Here is a 24670-nt window from a genome sequence, read left to right as displayed (position 1 = left end):
CCGTTTGAAGTAAAGTGATTACCGAGTGTCCTTACTGAAAGTACGTTAAAATTCCAGTTTTCTAATTAATGCCTCTTGAACGTAGTAAAGTTAAAGTTAATGTGGCAAGAAAGTGAGTTAGAGTTAATGATGCTTGCTGAAAATAACATTCTTAGTAAAAATGCTTATTAATGTTTTGTTGCCAACTTCAAATTAAAATTTCTCAAGACTGAGGCTTATAACGTTTTGCTTAGTAAATGATCACATTATTGTCTGTAATAAATCCTAAAAGGTGAGTCAGTTTCTTGCAATTTGGTCAGTATTGTGTTTCGCAGTAGTAAAAGTGAGAAAGCTGCAGTTGTGAAACTCTATATATTCATGTTTTCTAAGTGTTTGTGTATCTTGTGCATTAGAAGTGCATGTTAATAGTAATATTATAAAGACCATTCACTTTATGTAAGCCCTGAAAGTGATAGTGTTTTTTTTCTGTACGTGTTATAACTGTGCAAATAGTTTTTTTTTGTGCTGCTCCAGTCGTTAGCTTCTATCTTAAAACATAGGTGTGTCAGAATTCATTGCATTCGTGTGTGGCCAAGTTTAGGTTGTGTTTGTCCGTTATAGTTACTTATACCTATTTTCCTAATCGAGAATGTTAATCATTCTCTTGCCTAGTTAGGCTGGCGGCCGTTTTCTTTATCCGTTGAACAGTGCAGATAGGCAAAATTTTGTTCGGTACTGTTCAAATATTTACGTAATTCTGACTGTCATTTCCGATAAGCCATTTCCGTTAGGAACAACACGGTCAACATAACAAAATTCCTCTCAGAGGGTAACACTGCTCTGTCGCTTTGTGCCATAGTTGCTTTTACGAAATAGTTTTATGTCACAACCTGTTCTAGTGTTGAGGTTATGGTACAGTAGTAGCAGACAGGAGTGTTATACGTGGCTTTTTCGTAACAGGACTAATGGTTCTGTTGAGGCATCGTATGTAATAAACCAAATTTGGTATTTGACTACGTAAGCTACGTAAATAACGCTGTTGTAGTGTTATACATGGCGCTGCGTGACAGGACGTTGTTCGATTTGCATCTACATGCGGAAAAAAATTATAAGTAGTTAGCATTTTACAAACATAGAGTGAACATAGAACGTCCAGCGGCACGAACCTGTACATTAGTTAACAGAACGGATAGTGAAAGTTCAGCTTAGATTGAAAATTAAAGGTATCACTACTTAGTAATAGCTAAAATGGACAGGGAACTAGAAAGGAATCTAAATACGCGAGAGCAGAATGCAATCGAGAGTAGTTCAGGCGGCACACCAATAGATGGCAGTGTGCGCGAGTTAAATTACGTACGCTACCACGCCGATGTCAATAAACAGATAGAAGCGATGAATGCCGCTCGTACTAAGGAAGACAATATGAGCGATGTTGCGGAAGACAGTGGCTATGTTAATGAATCGCGGGATATATTTGAATCCCCAAAAACAGAAAGGGTTGTAGGATTTGAACACGGAAATTCAGTTGAAACCAAAAGTGAAAAGACACCAGATGTGACTGATTTGTTAAAAATGTTGTCTGCACAAATTACAGCACTGGGGCAACAGAATGTAGAGCAAAGACAGCAAATTGCAGCACAGGGTAGTGATATTAGTAAACAGATTGAGAAAGTTGATGTAAAAGTAGACATTGTGAGTAATGATATTAAAAACCTCAAAAGCGAAATTACTGTCATCAATGGCAATATTGCCAACATACAGGGACAAATCGATGACATTAACGAAAGATTTGACACAGAAGTAATTAAAATCCAAGATAAAATAGAACCCCTAGTCTGTACTAAAGTGGATGAAAAGGTATTCGGTATTAAATCCGAAATACAAACCGAATGTAACGAGGAATTCGCACAGATCAAACAGTCTGTAACAGAAACAAGCAGAGCTCTAACTAAACAGATTGTTAATTGCGAAAAGAAGTGTGACCATAACACTTCACAAATCCAAGACAAAATGTATGACTTGGAAAGAAAAATACGATCAGGACCTCCACAATTTACAGAAAGGATCCCTTTCAGTAAAATATTAGAAGGCGAAGAAAAATTCGACCCTGCAAAGAGACATAACGGATGGCATCCCCTAGACTTTGTAAAGAATTGCGAAAGGAACTTTCCTGAATATTTATCTGACCAGGAAAAAATCAATGTTGTCATTAGTGCATTAACGGGAGAAGCTAAAAGGTGGGGGTTGAATCTGGATACAAACCAGATGTCTTTTGAAAATTTTAAACAAAAATTTATTGACGAGTACTGGTCAGAACAAAAACAAGACCAGTTGTGGCGTGAATTTCTAATGGCCAGACTGTACGATATCAGAGGCAGGCAAACCATGAAAGAATTTTGCGAATCATGGTACAGAAAACTAATACACCTAAAAGCAAGAAGAACTGAAGCCGAGATCGTTTGGGTTCTTTGGCAGAAACTGCCTGAGGATTCTAAACGGTATGTTGGGAGTACCCACAGTAGTTTTTCCGCGTTTTTGGAAAGGGTAGAAGATGAAGATCACTGGCGAAGAAATCGCGAATCCCGTCCCCATCATAACAACAATTATTCGCGCGAAAATAATGACCAAAACGAACGACAGGAGAATGATAGATTTCGCGTAAACACGATTCAAAGAGGTCGTGCGAGAGGCAGAGGAAATTTTACGACGCGCGGCAGAGGATACATGCCGCGGAATTTCCAAAATAGAGACGAAATGGAAAACTGAAAACCGCGTGTGTTACGGGCCGGATTCACGCGGAAACCGGTTTTGGGCCCAAAGAAAAGATGTCCAATATTAGGTTCAAGAAGGAAAGATGTAAACAACGGGGCAGAAAGGTTAAGGGCGCGCCTATAGCAGACGGGCGCGGAGTGATACATAGTGGCGTTCCCAGTGCAAAGCCACGTGACTGTTTGTGCTCGGGCCAGCGCTTGCCGGAGCAGCGTACATTGCATTTGGCAGCAGACACAAATGGCAGACGTCAGAACAAGATGGCTGCCGTAGAGAGAGACAGAAGAGGCGGGATCGGACACTTCCGATGGCCAGTTTCAGTAATAAATGAACGTAGAAATGAAAATAAAGTTAATGCGTCATATGATAAAGATAACTCCGTATCGGATTCGTGCGAAAAGACTTTATTAAAGAATGAAAGGGAGACAGAAAAGGCGTGTGAAAAGGGAAATATTGACACTATTAATGATGTGTATGAGGTAAAGGACGTAGATGTGGGAGGAGTTATGATGAATAAAGAGGAAAGGGAGGTAGAATATGCCACGCAAAAGACGTGTGCTCAATTAATAATAGGTAAAAATGATGTAAAGGAGGACGTCAGTGAACATTGCATTGTAAACAGTGCAGACAAAATTGTTGTTGATGGAAATGTGTTTAGTGATTCTGAGATAGAAGGGTGTGGTAATTTCGCGCGATGGTCTGAAACTGATAGCATGGAAGAAAATGAAATGAAAGTTATCGAAGTACATGACGATTATACTAAATATGAAGTTAAGGCCGAAATCGTTCAAAGTGATATAACAGAAGTGTCTGACTGTCCAAACGATGTGCATTGTGTAGAAAATGAGTCGAAAAACGAAGTGTCGGAGGCATCTAGTGATAATCTGCTCCACTGTCTAAAAGTTGCTTTCCTGCTCGAATCTGATGACGGAAATGAAATCAGTGATAGTTCAGATGATGAAAGGTATATGAATACAGATAAGAATGAATATACTAACTTTCCCTATTGTTCAAAAGTCGAGTACTTAAGTGGATCTGATGGTGAGGAAGAGAGTAATGATGACTCCAGTGAAGATGAATTTGCAGGTGTAAACGAAAGTGAATATACATTTACTGAAAGAGGGTATGAGAAAATTAGTGACATTTTTCTAAAGCAGGATACAGAAAGTGAAAATGGGCCAAAACCGAATGAATTATTTGGTAATGTAACACAGGGGCATAATTTTCAGGAACCTCCAGATGATACTATACTGGGGCAAGCCTTAACAAATGTTTTAAATGAGTGTAAATTACAGGAACTAAAAGAACCACCTGATAAAATGATAGCAGAACAGGAGATGTTGTATCTTGCTAAAGACTTGGAATATCCAAAACCTAAAAAGCCACCAGATGAAACAAATCGTTGGCAAGATCTGAATAGCATAGTGAAAGATGTAGAAGATAGGAGGCCTAAAAAGCCACCAGATTGAAGTCACTGTTTATGAACCATAAAAGACTGCCTTGTTAATAAAGAGACTGGGGGCAGGATGTATGTATATATTTTGTTAATATAATGCATGACTTTAGTATTATTATTGTATCTGAGTGTTATCTGAAAGTGAATTATTGTTTTGTTGACCTTGAGGCCTGTGGAAGTTTGTTGTTTATTTACTGTAGTATACTGTTTGACTTTACTTAGGAACTGTTTATTTTCAATTGAATACTTATTGTTGCCAGCCTAATTATGAAGAGAGGGCCATGTAGTGTGAGAAACATGAAAACTTTAGGAATGATGATGCTTATGGTCACTTAATGAAAGTGCAAAGAACTCCACAAGATAATAATTTATTTCTAATATACTTAAAAATCAGAAAGGGCTTATGTTTGCAGTATGTGGTTTACTTAAGGAGACATGTCCTCAGATGAGGGTTGTTGACCCTCAGGGGGCAATGCACTCTTTGCATTGTCAGGTGCCTGACGAGCACCAGGGACCCGAGTCGTTGCCAGCACTACTTCCGTTTCTTTTTGTGTTGGCAACCTTCCCCTTCTTCATTCGGAACTTTGACTGTCTTCTTTCTTTCTTCCCTTTTTTATATTGAATCGTGTTATACAAAATGTGAATTCAACTTTAAAATAACTGAATCCCAGTATTCAAGCCACGATTGTAACCAATTGCTCCAAACTTAAAATTTAATACTAATTGAAAGTTATTTTAAAGTGAGGTTCCCAAAAATATAGGTATATTTATTTAAATTTTTGTAGTGAATTTGAATGATGATAAAAATTTTGATAATGCTAAATTTTCCTTGTGCCATATGATTAAAGATAAATGTTTTTGAGAAAAGTAAATGGATAAACAATATGGGTACACTAGAAAACGACCAAGAATAATGAAAGTATAGTGGGTACAGTAAAAAGGAATAAGAACATGCAGTTAAAGTAAATGGTTCTGTGCAGAAAGATGCAAGGGTGAATAAAGGTAACGTTTAAAGTAAATAATCTAATATGATTAATATCTAAAGATGGTTGTATAGAAATGGGCAAATATGGTGTTGAAAAACTGTATGGGTGTCAAAAACTGAGGAGATGAACCCGACTAATATGTGTAAAGTAGATATGTGATATATGTGTCTAGTGCCCCAAAGGGTTGGCAGAAATCACTTGCAATAGGATATGAAATTATTGTCCTGATCTTGATGTATGTAATGACCTAACTGTGTGTGGAAAAGCAATGGTAAAGGAGTAGTAAGAAATTCTTAATCCTGACTTAATCCCAGGTATGACATTTAATTGTTTCTCGATTAATGTATATTTTACCTGATGTTGTCATTTGAAAAGAAATGGTTTTGTTGCCAGTGTCTAATTGCTGTTTCAAAGTTGCAGGTTTTATGTTTTGTACCATTAATGCAAATTTTACCAAAGATGTGACATAATGATGAAAAACACAAAGATGATGACAATAAACTGCTCAAAAGTATGTTGTTGGGCCGCAAAACAAGACAAAACAATAAAAATTGCAGTGGTCCTAAAGCTGAGGGCTACCCAAATATGCAGTGTGAGCAGTAGCCAAAGGACTTGCCATTGTGGGGCAAAAAGTTAAGTGGTTACGAACTGCCAAACCTAGAGGATGAGGCAGTGTATGAATTGAAAAATGTCTGTTTTAGTGTTCTTAATCTAAATTGTGTTTTTGTGCCTAAAGGTTTATAGATAAAGACTGCCAAAACAATAATGGGCAGAATGTATAACATAGACTGCTAGTGCTGAGGCAAGCAGTGAACGTAGTTAGGTTTATTGGTCAATGTGTTATGAACTGACTATTCTTTCTGAAGTCAGTGAAAATTTATTATAAAATATAAATGGATTCTTATTTAAATGGATGTAGATGTTTTGATGCTAGGGTTTTTGGAATAACTTAAAGTTTTGGACTGTCTGTTTTAGAACACAGCAGTGATGATTAAAGATAGGTTCTGAATAGATTAATGTGTTTATGTACAACAAACATTTTGGACTACTATTAATGAAGAGCAGATTTAAAGTTAACTGTTTTGAGAAAACCTTGAAAAGTTACTTTTGTATTTAAAGAGTCAGTTGGAAAAGGGTTCTCATAGCTGTTTGTGTAAATACTTGTGCATATGTGAAAGCAAACTGAAATTTTCAACATTCCATTAATTGCTGAACCTTGCAAAATGTACTATGATCATGAGTATACTTGTGTGTCTCTGAAAGTTACATTCTTTAACAACATTGAAAGACAAATTTGTGTTTTGTTGAGTTAAAATGTTCTGTGCTATTGTATGTGTGTTTATTTCCTTTTCTTTTATTTGAAGGCTATACCTATTCTCCTAATATGCAGATTTATTTTGTGTATTGTTTGTCTATTATTTGAACTGTATGTGTGTAAAATGAACATGCTTAAAGGTATTTTATGTAAAGATGCAAAATTAATTTCCGTAAACTAGTCTGAAAATGAAAATTGCTATAAATGCTTTACTTTGAGGATGTTTTTGAAAGAAATATATGCATTTCTTAGTGTATATACTGTATATTTGTAATATGTGTATTTTTTCTCTCCCAACTGAAGTTGGATGGTACAATTTTTTTCTTTAGCCAACACCACTTAGGTGTTATGGATGTTTCCTTGAAGTATCCCTTACAGGAAACTTCAATGAAACATGGGGCATGTGTAACACCACAGCTCTTATGCTGTATGGATTTATTTATTTAATTTTTTTTTGCTTCATTTTTTTCTCATTTAATATTACATCGTTAAGAACCTGTAAATGTTTTTGATTGAATAGATAACACAAAATTGTATACTCTTTTCTATGTTAAAACTTTGATGTTGTAGTTTGATTCTATGCAAAGTAGTGTATCTGTACTGTAAATACTTTGTCCCATTTGGAGGGAACAAAACTTACTGTATATAATTGTAATTCTGTGTGAATAATTTTTTGTAGAAGTGTCAATATGTGCAAATGTTCTGTTTTATTTAATGTGTTTGTTTGCTGTTATGTAAACTGCTGACCTTCACTTAGGGCTCTTAGTTATTCTGTATGTAAAAGGTGTAGGGGTTCCCCTCAGGAACGGAACAGCGTAGCGCGCGCAAAATGTGGTTGGCTTAGGTGGAAAAGGTGGAACGAATAGCGAGTCGGGGACGAGCCAGCAGTCAGAGATGAGCTACGAGTCCGTGCACTGCTGTGTAAAAGTTGCATAGTGCTGGTTTCGAGAGAGGCTTTTCTTGTTATTTTCCAATGCCTCGGATGGATGGATAAATAGCTGGGCTATTCTGGAATTTGCATCTATCTTCGCCACCAAGAAACGACAGAGTCCAGCAATTCTGCCTGCAATTACACCTACCAACATGCAGTTGCCACCACATTGCGCAATCATTGCAACGTAATATTATAAGGATGTACAGTGAAGGATCAGCTTAATGGATGTGTTATTATGCTGAAATATAAGGTAATGTGTATCTGACTTTATGTACCTACCTTGATTTTTCTCCTCATCATAACACCTCTCAGGGTCCTCTCCGTTTGAAGTAAAGTGATTACCGAGTGTCCTTACTGAAAGTACGTTAAAATTCCAGTTTTCTAATTAATGCCTCTTGAACGTAGTAAAGTTAAAGTTAATGTGGCAAGAAAGTGAGTTAGAGTTAATGATGCTTGCTGAAAATAACATTCTTAGTAAAAATGCTTATTAATGTTTTGTTGCCAACTTCAAATTAAAATTTCTCAAGACTGAGGCTTATAACGTTTTGCTTAGTAAATGATCACATTATTGTCTGTAATAAATCCTAAAAGGTGAGTCAGTTTCTTGCAATTTGGTCAGTATTGTGTTTCGCAGTAGTAAAAGTGAGAAAGCTGCAGTTGTGAAACTCTATATATTCATGTTTGCTAAGTGTTTGTGTATCTTGTGCATTAGAAGTGCATGTTAATAGTAATATTATAAAGACCATTCACTTTATGTAAGCCCTGAAAGTGATAGTGTTTTTTTTCTGTACGTGTTATAACTGTGCAAATAGTTTTTTTTGTGCTGCTCCAGTCGTTAGCTTCTATCTTAAAACATAGGTGTGTCAGAATTCATTGCATTCGTGTGTGGCCAAGTTTAGGTTGTGTTTGTCCGTTATAGTTACTTATACCTATTTTCCTAATCGAGAATGTTAATCATTCTCTTGCCTAGTTAGGCTGGCGGCCGTTTTCTTTATCCGTTGAACAGTGCAGATAGGCAAAATTTTGTTCGGTACTGTTCAAATATTTACGTAATTCTGACTGTCATTTCCGATAAGCCATTTCCGTTAGGAACAACACGGTCAACATAACAAAATTCCTCTCAGAGGGTAACACTGCTCTGTCGCTTTGTGCCATAGTTGCTTTTACGAAATAGTTTTATGTCACAACCTGTTCTAGTGTTGAGGTTATGGTACAGTAGTAGCAGACAGGAGTGTTATACGTGGCTTTTTCGTAACAGGACTAATGGTTCTGTTGAGGCATCGTATGTAATAAACCAAATTTGGTATTTGACTACGTAAGCTACGTAAATAACGCTGTTGTAGTGTTATAAGGTCTCCACTGACCCGGGGTTCTGGGTGACTTTTTTGAACTGTACCCCTATCCCCAAACCTCTCCAGTCGTTTTCCTCCGGCCCTCTTCCTTCCGCTTCAACTCTTCTGCTAGGAAAAGGAGCCATTGGCTACGAAAGCTTGAAAAAGTTGTTACGAGGGTTGGAACTTAAATAGTGACAACTATTTATTCACAACCGATACAAATGAGATACATGTTTGCACCTGTTACTGTCTTTCAAAGTAGTCACCAGCGTTGTGTAGAACCCGTTGCCAGCGATGTGGAGGGCGTAGTATACCGTTATCAGAGCCTGTTCTGTTGATGGTGCGAATGGAGTGGTCTACTGCCTGTCGAATCACTGGAACATTGCTGAAGGGAATGCCACGAAGTGGTTCCTTCATCTTTGGAATCAAATCAAACTCACAAGGACTTAAGTCTGAGGAGTATGGTGGATGGAACAGTACTTCCCAGTCCCATCGACCGAACAGAGCAGCCACAGCTTTCGCTGTATGCGCCCGCACATTGTCGTGCAAAATGATGGGTGGGTTGCGCAGAAAGTGTCGCCGCTTCTTTCGCAAAGCTGGTCACAGATGGCTTAAGTCCTTGTCACTTTGATTTGATTTCGAAGATGAAGGAACCAATTCGTGGCATTCGTTTCAGAACTGATCCAGAGATTCGACAGGCAGTAGAGCGCTCCATTCGCACCATCAACAGAAGAGGCTCTACTAACGGAATAGTACGCCTTCCACATCGCTGGCAACGGATTCTACATAACGCTGGTGGCTAATTTCAAAAGACAGTAACAATGCAAATATGTAACTCTTTTGTATCTGTTGTGAATAAATAGTTGCCACTATTTAAGTTCCAACCCTCATATATACTCCTGGAAATGGAAAAAAGAACACATTGACACCGGTGTGTCAGACCCACTATACTTGCTCCGGACACTGCGAGAGGGCTGTACAAGCAATGATCACACGCACGGCACAGCGGACACACCAGGAACCGCGGTGTTGGCCGTCGAATGGCGCTAGCTGCGCAGCATTTGTGCACCGCCGCCGTCAGTGTCAGCCAGTTTGCCGTGGCACACGGAGCTCCATCGCAGTCTTTAACACTGGTAGCATGCCGCGACAGCGTGGACGTGAACCGTATGTGCAGTTGACGGACTTTGAGCGAGGGCGTATAGTGGGCATGCGGGAGGCCGGGTGGACGTACCGCCGAATTGCTCAACACGTGGGGCGTGAGGTCTCCACAGTACATCGATGTTGTCGCCAGTGGTCGGCGGAACGTGCACGTGCCCGTCGACCTGGGACCGGACCGCAGCGACGCACGGATGCACGCCAAGACCGTAGGATCCTACGCAGTGCCGTAGGGGACCGCACCGCCACTTCCCAGCAAATTAGGGACACTGTTGCTCCTGGGGTATCGGCGAGGACCATTCGCAACCGTCTCCATGAAGCTGGGCTACGGTCCCGCACACCGTTAGGCCGTCTTCCGCTCACGCCCCAACATCGTGCAGCCCGCCTCCAGTGGTGTCGCGACAGGCGTGAATGGAGGGACGAATGGAGACGTGTCGTCTTCAGCGATGAGAGTCGCTTCTGCCTTGGTGCCAATGATGGTCGTATGCGTGTTTGGCGCCGTGCAGGTGAGCGCCACAATCAGGACTGCGTACGACCGAGGCACATAGGGCCAACACCCGGCATCATGGTGTGGGGAGCGATCTCCTACACTGGCCGTACACCACTGGTGATCGTCGAGGGGACACTGAATAGTGCACGGTACATCCAAACCGTCATCGAACCCATCGTTCTACCGTTCCCAGACCGGCAAGGGAACTTCCTGTTCCAACAGGACAATGCACGTCCGCATGTATCCCGTGCCACCCAACGTGCTCTAGAAGGTGTAAGTCAACTACCCTGGCCAGCAAGATCTCCGGATCTGTCCCCCATTGAGCATGTTTGGGACTGGATGAAGCATCGTCTCCCGCGGTCTGCACGTCCAGCACGAACGCTGGTCCAACTGAGGCGCCAGGTGGAAATGGCATGGCAAGCCGTTCCACAGGACTACATCCAGCATCTCTACGGCCGTCTCCATGGGAGAATAGCAGCCTGCATTGCTGCGAAAGGTGGTTATACACTGTACTAGTGCCGACATTGTGCATGCTCTGTTGCCTGTGTCTATGTGCCTGTGGTTCTGTCAGTGTGATCATGTGATGTATCTGACCCCAGGAATGTGTCAATAAAGTTTCCCCTTCCTGGGACAATGTATTCACGGTGTTCTTATTTCAATTTCCAGGAGTATATATATATAATATATATATATATATATATATATATATATATATATATATATATATATACTAATGATTTCTTCTCTCTGTCTCATCGTGGATATCGATAGTGGACGAAAAGCGAACAAAGGCTAGCGGTTTCAAGGTCAAAGGGGAACCAAGTGCCAAGGCAAGCGCCAAGGGAAGCAAACCTTTATGATAGTCTAGCACTAGCGGTTTTCTTGCTATCTGGCACAGACACATCTACACCTACATTTATACTCCGCAAGCCACCCAACGGTGTGTGGCGGAGGGCACTTTACGTGCCACTGTCATTACCTCCCTTTCCTGTTCCAATCGCGTAAGGTTCGCAGGAAGAACGACTGCCGGAAAGCCTCCGTGCGCGCTCGAATCTGTCTGATTTTACATTCGTGATCTTCTCAGGAGGTATAAGTAGGGGGAAGCAATATATTCGATATCTCATCCAGAAACGCACCCTCTCGAAACCTGGACAGCAAGCTACACCGCGATACAGAGCGCCTCTCTTGCAGAGTCTGCCACTTTGCTAAACATCTCCGTAACGCTATGACGCTTACCAAATAACCCTGTGACGAAACGCGCCGCTCTTCTTTGGATCTTCTCTATCTCCTGCGTCTATCCGACCTGGTACGGATCCCACACTGATGAGCAATACTCAAGTATAGGTCGAACGAGTGTTTTGTAAGCCACCTCCTTTGATGATGGACTACATTTTCTAAGGACTCTGTAAGGTGTCAGGCAAATCCAACACCTTCCATGAAAACCCTGACATGATAGCAAATCCGGCAGTATGTCACATAGCTCCGAATAAATCCTGACATTAAATTAACCAATTCCAATGGTAAACTTAACTGCTTTTTCGACGTTTTTTTACCAGCTAACTAAAAAATAGGAAAGTCTTGAACCCCTTCCACTAAATTTAGTTGGTATTAAGATTCTTTTACAGGGAGTGCAGTGGAGCTGGCGTTGAAATCATTAAGTATTTGATTATATCATCGCTAGTCTCACTGAATTCTACATGTCATGTGTGTTCTGGCGTCTCCTTACCAGCAACAGGTCCCAGGTTCAAACTAGTCAATTCCCTAAAAAATACGCTCAGAGCGTCGTTGCGCGGAAGTGGTAGGGAGACACGACTTAGAACAAACACCACGCAGAATGTTAGAACTCTCCCAATGAATCTCACCCGCCTTACCAACAATTAATTTTATATGATCATTCCATTTCAAATCGTTCCGCACGCATACTCCCAGATATTTTACAGAAGTAACTGCTACCAGTGTTCGTTCCACTATCATATAATCATACAATAAAAGATCCTTCTTTCTATGTATTCGCAATACATGACATTTGTCTATGTTAAGGGTCAGTTGTGCGAGGGGCGGGGGGGGGGGGCGGAAGTTGTTGTTAGTTTCGGGTATCGTGCAATGCTTGATAGCGTTGTCATAGCTTAGAGTGTCAGTCCAGGGTAACTGCTGGGCTGGGTTAGGCGAAGCGGTGCAAGTCTGAGATGAGTGAGTAGACTAGACGCTAGAAGACGAGGGAATGGCCTACCTTTGGCGTAGATCTGCAGCGAGATCACGGCCTTGGCCTCCCCATGGCAGTTGCGGGCGACGACGGAGTAGGCGCCGGTGAAGTCTAGCTTGGCGTGCGGGATCTCCAGCTGGTAGCACGGGCCGTCACCCTGGCGGCGGAAGTGCGCCGCGTCTCGGTAGTAGTCGGGCTGTGGGCAGCCAGGCAGGGGGCGCGCTATCAGCCGCGTGGCAACAACACAGCACAGCACAGCACAAGACAACACAAGCGACTGGGCGGTCACTAAGTAGTGCAACACATTTCTTTCTGAAAGCAGGTCGGTTTTATTCACAACTCCAATACACCACAATATTTTGGCCGCAAAACCCTATTCTTCAACATTATCTCCGTTCAGTGCGACGACCTTACGCCACCTTACTGGCAGGGCCTGTACGCCCGCACGGTACCACTCTACTGGTCGACGTCGGAACCAACGCCTTGCTGCATCAGTAATCTCCCATAATCCACGTACTGCTTTCCGCGGAGTGCATCCTTCATTGACTGCGTTCCCTCGATCACCTCGAATGAGAATGTCCGCACGTTCCAACACTGCAAGAGCAACGGCTGCGTGCTGCCGGTTTGCACGACTTCGTTGCGACGATGACAGACTTCTCGCCCGACGACTCAACGTGCTTTTCTTCACTGCCAGGTCTCCCTAGACATACCGCCAGAGCCTATGAATATCTGCGATGCTCTGGTTTTCCCACCAAAGAAGCTCAGTGACAGTTCTCTACTCGGAACGCAGTTCCGTTACAGACGCCATTTTGTAGGCTCCGTAGAGAGCCGCCACCCATCGGAACTTCATGAAACTATCGGGGTTGAAGCAGAACTATTCCACAATCCACATAACAAATTCCTCATTTTTTCAGCCGAAACTGACCGAGATTAAAATGTGTTGCATTACTTATTGAACGTCCCTCTTAATTGCGACTGCAGTGCAGATCCGTATTCAGGATCTGGACTTGTAATCTGGACACTGGCACGAGAAAATTTGTGACAAATAACTATCAAAAATAATATTGTAGATTAATTTTCGAATTCAAAACCTGTAACTCAGCAACTGAACTTAAACATTTTACTGTATAAAATTTTCGACTGAACGAATTTATGATATTAAAAACATGAAAAGAACTGCAAACATTACGTTATCCAACATGATTCCTTAGCATTGCCATCAACAATTGTATCATAAAAAGTTGAGACTCATGTTCACCCAAGAAATCAGTATTTCAATATTGGAAAAAAAGAAAACCGAATTATAGTTATAAGAAACGACAAGACAAATGCAAAATAACAAAATAAATGTAAATACTAAGCAATTTTTTGATTTTCAAATAGAATACTTTCCCTCACAATCAGCCTTAAAATGAAAGTTGCAAATAATCATATATATTAATTACCGGCTAAAAAAGGCCACCCATTTCCAGTTGCAGAATGCCTATCTATTGGCTCACAGGGGCAACAAAAATTTGACTTCTTATAATTATGCACCGAATTTAAAATTTTAAAATTCTGTCACAATCTAATCGTTAAGAGGTATAATTTTATGTTAGAAGTGTAACACGATAAGACAAGTATTAAAGTTAGAAACTTTCTGTGTGACCCTTCAGGCAGCGTAGCACATGGCGCACAAACTACCCAGCCTATAGTCACCCAATACCTAAGGATCCGAGCACTTTGCGATAACCAAGAAACTCTACACGTAAGTTGAAACCTTTACGGAGCTTCTTGTCATTGACAAAGCATACAAAACAATAAAACTAAAAATTTATCGCTTAGTATATTCTAGCTTTTCATTGCATCAGGCATTAGAATTTAATCTATTACTTCTTTACCGGAAACTATACATATATTCGTAGCACATTTTGCATACAGTATCCTCATAAAGACGAAGGTAATGAGAAGTAGTAGAAATGAGAACAGCGAGAAACTTAACATCAGGATTGATGGTCACGAAGTCAATGAAGTTAAGGAATTCTGCTACCTAGGCAGTAAAATAATCAATGACGGACGGAGCAAGGAGGACATCAAAAGCAGACTCGCTATGGCAAAAATGGCATTCCTGGCCCAGAGAAGTCTACCCCCAAACATAGGCCTTGATTCGAGGAAGAAATTTCTGTGAATGTATTTGGAACACAGCATTGTATGGATGTGAAACATGGAGTGTTAGGAAACCAGAACGGAAGAGAATCGAAGCATTTGAGATGTGGCGCTACAGACGAATGTCGAAAATTAGGTGAACTGATAAGGTAAGGAATGAGGAGGTTCTGCACGGAATCGTAGAGGAAAGGAATGTGTGGAAAACACTGACAAGGAGAAGGCACAAAATGATAGGACATCTGTTAATTTGAAAAATATGTAAAAATCTGCCAACTTCTAATGAAGTCACCCTTAGAGGTGACGAAACCTGGTCAAGGTATATAGAAAATCTATGCAACCGGTTGGCAGACTTTTACATATTTTTCAAATTTGTGTATACGGTTGCTGCAAACGTCAGCAATGTTCAAAGTTGGACATTTGTTAAGACATCAGGGAATAACTTCCATGGTAGTTGTTGTTGTTGTTGTTGTGGTCTTCAGTCCTGAGACTGGTTTGATGCAGCTCTCCACGCTACTCTATCCTGTGCAAGCTTCTTCCAGTACCTACTGCAACCTACATCCTTCTGAATCTGCTTAGTGTATTGATCTCTTGGTCTCACTCTACGATTTTTACCCTCCACGCTGCCCTCCAATGCTAAATTTGTCATCCCTCGATGCCTCAGAACATGTCCTACCAACCGATCCCTTCTTCTAGTCAAGTTGTGCCACAAACTTCTCCTCTCCCCAATCCTATTCAATACGTCCTCATTAGTTACGTGATCTACCCACCTTATCTTCAGCATTTTTCTGTAGCACCACATTTCGAAAGCTTCTATTCTCTTCTTGTCCAAACTATTTATCGTCCATGTTTCACTTCCATACATGGCTACACTCCATACAAATACTTTCAGAAACGACTTCCTGACACTTAAATCTATACTCGATGTTAACAAATTTCTCTTCTTCAGAAACGCTTTCCTTGCCATTGCCAGTCTACAATTTATATCCTCTCTACTTCGACCATCATCAGTTATTTTGCTCCCCAAATAGCAAAACTCCTCTACTACTTTAAGTGTCTCATTTCCTAATCTAATCCCCTCAGCATCACCCGATTTAATTTGACTACATACTAGAAAAAAATGGTTCAAATGGCTCTGAGCACTATGGGACTTAACATCTATGGTCATCAGTCCCCTAGAACTTAGAGCTACTTAAACCTAACTAACCTAAGGACAGCACACAACACCCAGCCATCACGAGGCAGAGAAAATCCCTGACCCCGCCGGGAATCGAACCCGGGACCCCGGGCGTGGGAAGCGAGAACGCTACCGCACGACCACGAGATGCTGGCATGGTACTAGAGGGAGCTGTAGAGGGCAAAAACTGTAGAGGAAAACGGAGATTAGATTACTTCCAGCAAGTAATTGAGGACGTAGGTTGCAAATGTTACTCCGAGATGAAGAAGTTGGCACAGGAGAAAAATTCGTAGCGGACCACATCAAAGCAGTCAGGAGACTGACGAGTCAGATGACACACACACACACACACACACACACACACACACACACACACACACACAAAAGGGAAGACCAGTGACGGGCGTCGACATAGAGGGAAAGAGAGAAAGAAGTCTACCAGTGAGAAGATAAAAAAATGACTACGTTTTTGCATGTGTGGCAAACCGTTTACATAAATTTCCTCGCGTTTCATCATAGGGTAACCTGTGGCACACGGAGAAGGTCGCTCTGCCGTAAAAGGTCGCCCGTCCTAAATCGGCACGGCTCTCACGATATACGAGGAATTAAAACGAAACTCCGCCTCCTGTATTTGGACGGAACGGTTTCCTGCCGAAAGAGTCTGTGAACGTCCGGAGATGGATGGCACCAGATAAGCGCCTCGGCAGACGTTTGCGAACCGGCTGGCAAAGGGCAGAGAGCGAGGGCGAGGCGAGGAGGCGAGGAGGCGGTCGCGGTACCTTATAATGGCCGAGGTCGCGCCTCAGGGGGGACCGCGGCGTTACGTACTCCCCATTGTTCGTGGCCAGCGGCGGAGACTGCATGGAAATTGGAGAAAGCCGCGTCTCGGTCTGCCGGCGTGCGCGCTTCCGCCGCGGCGGCGAGAACTGAGCGGGCGGCTGGCGGACCACTGTGTGTCCCCAGAGGGCGAGCGCTCCACTGGATCCTTCACAGCCCTGTCTGGGGACACTCACGCGCAACAGCAGTGGAGCAGACTATATCTACCGGGTGAGCAAAAAGTCAGTATAAATTTGAAAACTTAATAAACCACGGAATAATGTAGATAGAGAGGTAAAAATTGACGCACATGCTTGGAATGACACGGGGTTTCATTAGAACCAAAAACAAAACAAAGTTCACAAAATGTCCGACAGATGGCGCTGGACAGCAAAACGTCAGTGACTGCGCATGACAATCGTGTATAAAAGGAACTGTAATGATAGAGAGAATCAGATGCGCCAGCATTCGTAGCATGTTGACGTTACCTGAAAAGGCGCTTTTAGTGAAGCTGTGTTATCAGAATGGGAAATGTGCTAGTTCAGCGTTACGATCCTATCGCCATAGGAAGGGGATTCGAACGGGTAAAGGTCCGTTGACAAATGCAGCTGTGGCGAGAATGATTTCGAAGTTCGAAGCCACGGGTTGTTTAGACGATAGAGCCCGTAGTGGCCGACCGAGCACAAGGCGTAATGCTGCTGAGACAGTTCAGGAAGAAATGGAGACTGTAGCGGGTTCGTCTATGCACGGGGAAGTCAGCGCTCGTGCAGTCGCACGTCGCACCGGCATTCCATACACTACAGTTTGGTTGGCACTGAGGCGTACCCTCCGATGCTATCCGTACAAAATCCATCGGCATTATGAACTGTTACCTGGCGATTTAGTGAAGCGGAGGGCGTTTCAAAAGATGGCGGAAGATGACGATTGGTTGAGTAACGTGTTGTGGACCGACGAAGCTCATTTCACGCTCCGAGGGTCTGTCAACGCCCACAACTGCAGAATTTGGGCTACCGAAAATCCTAGAACTGTCGTGGAAACTCCATTGCACGACGAGAAAGTCACGGTATGCGTTGCATTTACCACATCTACCGTTATGGGGCATTTTTTTTTTTTTTTTTTTTTTGAGAAAATGCGTGGTTCTGGTTTTGTAACTGCTACCGTGACGGGTGAGAGGTACGCCGATATGTTACAGAATGTCACCATCCCCAGCCTGGCTGATAAACATCTGCTGGGGCGTACGATGTTTATGCAGGATGGCGCTCCACCTCATAATGCTAGACGCGTGAAAGATCTCTTGCGCGCGTCGTTTGGTGATGATCGTGTGCTTAGCCGCCACTTTCGTCATGCTTGGCCTCCCAGGTCCTCAGACCTCAGTCCGTGCTATTATTGGCTTTGGGGTTACCTGAAGTCGCAAGTGTATCGTGATCGACCGAAATCTCTAGGGATGCTGAAAGACAACATCCGACGCCAATTCCTCACCATAACTCCAGACATGCTTTACAGTGCTGTTCACAACATTATTCCTCGACTACAGCTATTGTTGAGGAATGATGGTGGACACATTGAGCATTTCCTGCAAGGAACATCATCTTTACTTTGTCTTACTTTGTTATGCTAATTATTGCTATTCTGATCAGATGAAGCGCCATCTGTCGAACATTTTTTGAGCTTTTGTATTTTTTTGGTTCTAATAAAACCCCATGTCATTCCAAGCATGTGTGTCAATTTGTACCTCTCTATCTACATTATTCCGTGATTTATTCAGTTTTCAAGTGTATACTAACTTTTTGATCACCCGGTACATTTACATGGTTACTCTGCAATTCACACTTAAGTGCCCTCAGAGGGTTCATCGTACCATTTTCATACTACTTCTCTTACATTCCACTCTCGAATGGCGCGTGGGAAAAGGAACACCTAAATCTTTGCGTTCGAGCTCTGATTTATTTTATTATGATGATCATTTCTCCCTACGTAGATGGGTGTCAACAAAATATTTTCGCATTCGGAAGAGAAAGTTGGTGATTAAAATTTCGCAAATAGATTTCGCCGCAAAGAAAACCGCCTTTTTTGAGTGACTGCCACCCCAACTCGCATATCATATCAGTGAAACTCTCACCCCTATTGCGCGATAACACGAAACGAGCTGCCCTTCTTTGCACTTTTTCGATGTCCTCCGTCGATCCTACCTGGTAAGGATCCCATTCCGCGCAGCAGTATTCCAGCAGAGGACGGACAAGTGTAATGTAGGCTGTCTCTTTAGTGCGTTTGTCGCATCTTCTAAGTGTTCTTCCAACAAAGCGCAGTCTTTGTTTCGGCTTCCTCACAATATTATCTATGTGGTCTTTCTAATTGTTCGTAATTGTAATTCCTAGGTATTTAGTCGAACTGACAGCCCTTAGATTTGTGCGATTTATCGTATACCCAAAATTTATCGGATTTCTTTTAGTACCCATGTGGATGACCTCGCACTTTTCTTTGTTTAGTGCCAATTGCCACTTTTTGCACCATACAGAAATTCTCTCTAGATCATTTTGTAATGGGAACTGATCGTCTGATGATTTTACTAGACGGTAAATTACAGCGTCATCTGCAAACAATCTGCTCACATTATCACCTAGATCATTTATGTAAATCAGTAACATCAGAGGGCCTATGACACTACCTTGCGGAGCGCCAGATATCACTTCTGTTCTGCTCGATGATTTACCGTCCATCACTACGAACTGTGACCTCTCTGAGAGGAAATCACGAATCCAGTCACACAACTGAGACGATACTCCAAATGCACACAATTTGATTAATAGTCGCTTGTGAGAAACGGTATCAAAAGGCTTCTGGAAATCTAGGAATATGGAATCGATCTGAGATCCCTTGTCGACAGCACTCATCACTTCATGGGAATAAAGAGCTAGCTGCGTTGCACAAGAACAATATTTTCTAAATCCGTGTTGGTTATGTATCAATAAGTCATTTTCTTCAAAGTGATTCATAATGTTCGAGTACAGTATATGCTCCAACATCCTACTGCAAACTGAGGTCAGTGATATGGGTCTGTAATTCAATGGGTTACTACTATTTCCTTTCTTGAATATTGGTGTGTCCTGTGCTACTTTCCAGTCTTTAGGAACAGACTTTTCGTGAAGTGCGCTGTTGTATATGATTGCTAAAAAAGGCGCTATTGTGTCTGCATACTCTGAAAGGAACCTGATTGGTATACCATCTGGGCCGGAAGACTTGCCTTTCTTAAGTGATTTGAGTTGTTTCGCAACATCTAAGATATTTACTTTTAGGTCACTCATGCTAACAGCTGTCCTGGAATATTTACTCCGCTTTAGTGGCACCATCATCGGTAACATTTCCATCGCTGTCGCGCAGTGACGGTATTAACCGTTTTTTGCCACTGGTGTACTTTACATACGACCAGAATCTCTTTGGGTTTTCTGCGAAACTAAAAGTCAAATGACTTCCTACCTCGTAAGGACCTTTTACACACGGCAAAGGTCAAGTTCCGTGTTCTGTCCCTAGGCGTGCAATCGGGTCCGTTCGACCGCCGTGTCACCCTCTGCTAAGGGCGTCACTGGATGCGGTGTTGAGGGGCATGTGGTCAACACGTCGCGCTCTCGGAGTTTGTCGGGTTTCTTGACCTGGGAACCGCAACTAATGGGACGAGTAGCTCCTCAGCTGACTGCAGATTACTCGGTACCAATCCTCGCACCAAGGAAAAATCTCTCGTACTACCGGGAATGGAACGGGTGTCTCCCGCACGGCAGCCAGCCGCACTGCCCATTCAGGTACGAAGGTGGACGGCCACTATTTGTACACTAACCGTGAAGAGAGCACACTGATCCCCAAGGAGCATTGTAGATGCAGAAGTGGTACGGTGTGGTGGTGTGACGCTGTACCACTGATGTTGTGCCAGTGTAGTGTTGTATTGGTGCCAGTCGGTAGTATGGAACCAGTGCTATAAGGTGCATCGACTGGGGGACGTGACAGAATGGAGTGACCGCGTAATAAACGTCCTGATTCACGTTCACGGTAACATGTATGAGTGGGCCCAAGTCGTGGTATCAAAAACCGCCCAAAACATCACAGACCAAATAGTGAATGGAGTTGCCCGATTTCTTTCACTATCAACGCAGACTATCCAACACGTCTCAAAGGAACGGTGTAGCACTCGTACCCATGTGAAACAGGGTGACAAGACTAGCGTCACTGCATGGCAACGGCAATCGGTTTCAAACCGAGCATGAATTGCTGCTGTCAGTGAATGAAGCTCCGTACTTAGCGGCGTCCGGGTGAACATTGCGAAGGCAATTGAATGCAGTGGACATTTGGAGTCGGGAACCTAATATAAGACCATTGCCTGAGGCCACACATAAGGGCCTAACGACAGAGACAGCGGACACTAACGCAGGACCGCAGTGGCGGCTGTGAGTGCCGTCGTAGGAGTACAGCAGCAGTGCGACATCAAAGTAGAGCTGCCTCTGTGGTAACATGTCTTTGATGCTTTTTCGTGTGACCTATAATTATGGACCGACATAAAATCCAAATCAATTGCTATAAAAAGAAACTGAAGGTGCAAGTCCGAAACGATATTTTCTTTCTTTTCTTCTCTTTTTTTCATTTTATCGAAGATCGTAAATATGTCTACCGGTAAAAAACTGCAGCCGGCCACACTTTTCGATGGATGCTCTCATATCGCACCATAACTAGTTACGGGCCTGAGGCGATCTTCAGGATGCAGCGAGGATTTCTTGTGCAGGTTTCACGTCATTTTGGTCTTATAATGTAACAGAATAGTTTATGGTTTTCTTGTTTACAAAAGCTTTTACGTTGCATACAACGCGTTTACATTTTACTTCCTCAAGCGAAGGCTTTTCTTTATATGTTAGTCCCGCAACATTAGGGTCTGGATCACTAAAACGAAGTATGTTGAACATGAGCTTGGCAAAGACGGGATGGTGGCGGAGACACGTGCGTACATCTCAAGTCGCCTCAGCTAGTGCTTTGACTGGTTGTACCAAAGAACTAGATAGTGCAGTAATGCCGTCCTTTATATACTACTGCAAAGATTCTTTTTCATGGCGTAGATCGTGATAGAAGCTATACATATAAGAACCTTGAACATCGCAGCGCGTCAGGAATCGTCGGTTAATATATTAAAAAACTAAAAACCCGCATCGATTGCAAAAAAAGCACCTAGTGTTAAGTGTTAACCCATGTTTCGGCGTAGATAACTACACCTTTTGTAGCTGTAGTTAATGGCGGGTCATGGCCCATCGAACATAGGCCGGTGTGAGGTCGAGCGTACACCATTAAGTAGTGGTTTTGTACATATGTATGTGTTTTCATTTTCTTTTTCGTTTACAAATGTATACCTATGGTGTTCTTTTAATCATTGACAAAGGTTTTCTTAGGCACTTGTGGGTTTTATTGTTCTGAAGAAGGTGTAGTTATCTACGCCGAAACCTGGGTTAACACTTAACACTAGGTGCTTTTTTCGCAATCGAGGCGGGTTTTTAGTTTTTTAATCTATACATTTAACTTTCCAAAAAAACAGTGGTAACGTGAACTTTAAGTTTTTGCTAATTAGGTTTACTGTGGCAGTTTACATATTCCCTCCATCGATACAGCATTACAGAAGTTTGCTTCTTAGTTTGATCATTCAAGATAGAATGGATGGATGGTTGGTTGATTCGGGAGAGGGGACCAAACAGCCAAGTCATCGGTCCCATCGGATTAGGGAAGGAGGGGGAAGGGAGTCGGCCGTGCCCTTTGAAAGGAACCATCCCGGCACTTGCCTCAAGCGATTTTACGGAAATCACGGGAAACCTAACTCAGGATGTACGGACGCGGGTTTGAACCGTCGTCCACCAGAATGCAACTCCAATGTGCTAACGACTGTGCCACCTCCTTCGGTAAGAGAGAATAGTGTTTCTTGTGAAGATGGCTGCATATATCTTTGTTCCAATAAATTCATCGGTATTCCCTTCTGAGCAAAATGCGGTATTTCTAAGTTTTCTTCAATGATATTTGAGCCGTGCTGGCCCCCGCTTATGCGTTGGCTTAAACCTTTACTGCGTTTGGTTTCCCGCGGTAATTGCGGTTATGCCTTGGCTCTTCCTCCTTCTACGTGCGGCAGCAGCGGTGTGTATCGATACTCGCACCTTGTACTATCTTTGGTCTGGTGCTGATCGTTTCCGGCTAGCCGGTGTGCGGCAGTCAGTCAGTTGGTGCGGATCAGACAGAAAATCTCCGCGCGGCGCAGAGGGCCGGGCCCGCTGGCGGTCTCTGCCGTAGTGTCGGAGTGTGTGGGAGCTGTTCCGGCAGCTACGGGGTTCGTGGCTCACCGACCCAGAACATCAAAGCTGAGTGGTCATTTAATTACCGAAGCCAGTCTGTTCACATTGTGCTGTTGGTTTTCATGGTTGGCTGTTGGGGGTATTCCCGTGAGCAACAGCGAGTGTTCGAGTTGGCGAAATTTTGGCCACCATCCGGTGGAGTTTAGCTGTATTTTGGTTATTTGAAGTCCAAGTGCACCAGCGGAATTTTCTACCTTGTGCCCTGACCGCTGACCTAAAATTCAGGCAGTGTCCTTTACTCACCGTGTTGTCGCTGTCCAACACGTGTGTGTAGTTTTGACGGCTTATGCATACTTGGTTGTCGGCGGCTACGGCTTTTACGTTTTCGCTTTGGAGTTCCTTGTGTACTGGTCGGGTGGAAAGGAAGTCGTCTTGTCGGTGGGTCCGTCGACTGTCTCTTGGTTGGGTTACCGGCGGATCGGATATAGTTGGGCCGACTACCTGCCTCCCCTAAGCGAACGTTAATATTTCAAGTGCAGACCGACCCCCGGAAAGTTCTGAGCGCCGCTCGCTGTACTGCCTTTTCTTATTGGTGTTCGATTGTGTATTTTAACGGCTTATAGCCGGTGGTTTGAATTTGTATGCTTTTAGTTGGGTTTTAAATAATGGGCCTTCAGCCACTTTAAAATTGAAAGTTCCTTCTTGTCAAGTCTTGCATTGTTTGGGCCTTCAGCCTCATTTAAAATATTTTTTGGATAAAGCTTTGGGCCTTCTGCCTACTGAAAATTGTTTTAGTTGTTTTAAGTAATCGGCCTTGAGCCGTTTTTAAATTAAGGTTTTTGTCTTTCAAGTATCAGACGGTGTGGGGCCTTCAGCGTAATTGAAGATAAGGCCTTCTGTCGTGTTCTTTTTTTCTTTTTTTTAAAAAAGTAATTTTACCTGCAGTCTTAAATCATGGGCCTTCAGCCGTCTTTAAATTAAACTTGATTGGTTTTCAAGTGTTCGATTTGTTGGGCCTTCAGTCAAGTTATAGAACTTACTTAGGTGACGCCTTTTGCCTTCTAAATATTCTGTTTTGTGTCTGAATTTCAAGTGAATGGCTTTCAGCCGTTTTTAAATTTAAGTGGTTGTGCCCTTAAGGCATAAAATAGTGTGGCCTGTTCAGCCGATAACAAAGTTCAAAAATTTTGTTGTATTGTTTGAGCAACTAAATAAAGTTATATGTGAGTGTAACTGACAGCCCCTTTTGGCTCCTTTCCACAATTCCAACTACCTGTTCTGTCCTGCAGACTTAAGCAGGGCGTTTTAATATTCTCTATTCTTTTAATCTCATCAATTCATAAAAAACGTAAATTTATTTGAAAGGTTTGTACAATTAAATAGTAACCTTAACGGTTGCGTTGTAGACCTTTCATTGGGAAATTAATATGTTACGCTTGTGGATCAGTTTCGCCGTGGAGAGCCCGCAGACGAGTTCAGACCAGCAGACCCACAGAGAGTGTGGACGCTTGATGCGGGATATGGGGGGGGGGGGGGGGGGGGGGGCGGCGGCAGCGGCGTGGCCCGTCGTGGCGGTGAATCACGATCCCGCCGCGCTGCCCGCCTCTGC

The 24670-nt window shown here is 42.8% G+C and overlaps 1 protein-coding gene across 1 annotated transcript in view; it reads right to left on the bottom strand.

Moving 5' to 3' along the window:
- Positions 1–24670, bottom strand: part of LOC126260759 (uncharacterized) — a 1547391-nt gene that overhangs the window by 373727 nt on the left and 1148994 nt on the right. Inside the window, exon 40 of the mRNA XM_049958097.1 lies at positions 12649–12817. Coding sequence (XP_049814054.1) covers positions 12649–12817 — 169 coding nt within the window. The remainder of the gene's footprint in view (positions 1–12648; positions 12818–24670) is intronic.

Source organism: Schistocerca nitens, chromosome 5, assembly GCF_023898315.1.
Source record: "Schistocerca nitens isolate TAMUIC-IGC-003100 chromosome 5, iqSchNite1.1, whole genome shotgun sequence".
NCBI classification, from domain to species: domain Eukaryota; kingdom Metazoa; phylum Arthropoda; class Insecta; order Orthoptera; family Acrididae; genus Schistocerca; species Schistocerca nitens.
The sequence above is the reverse complement of the archived record's forward strand: the minus strand, read 5'-3'. Positions and strand labels throughout refer to the sequence as shown.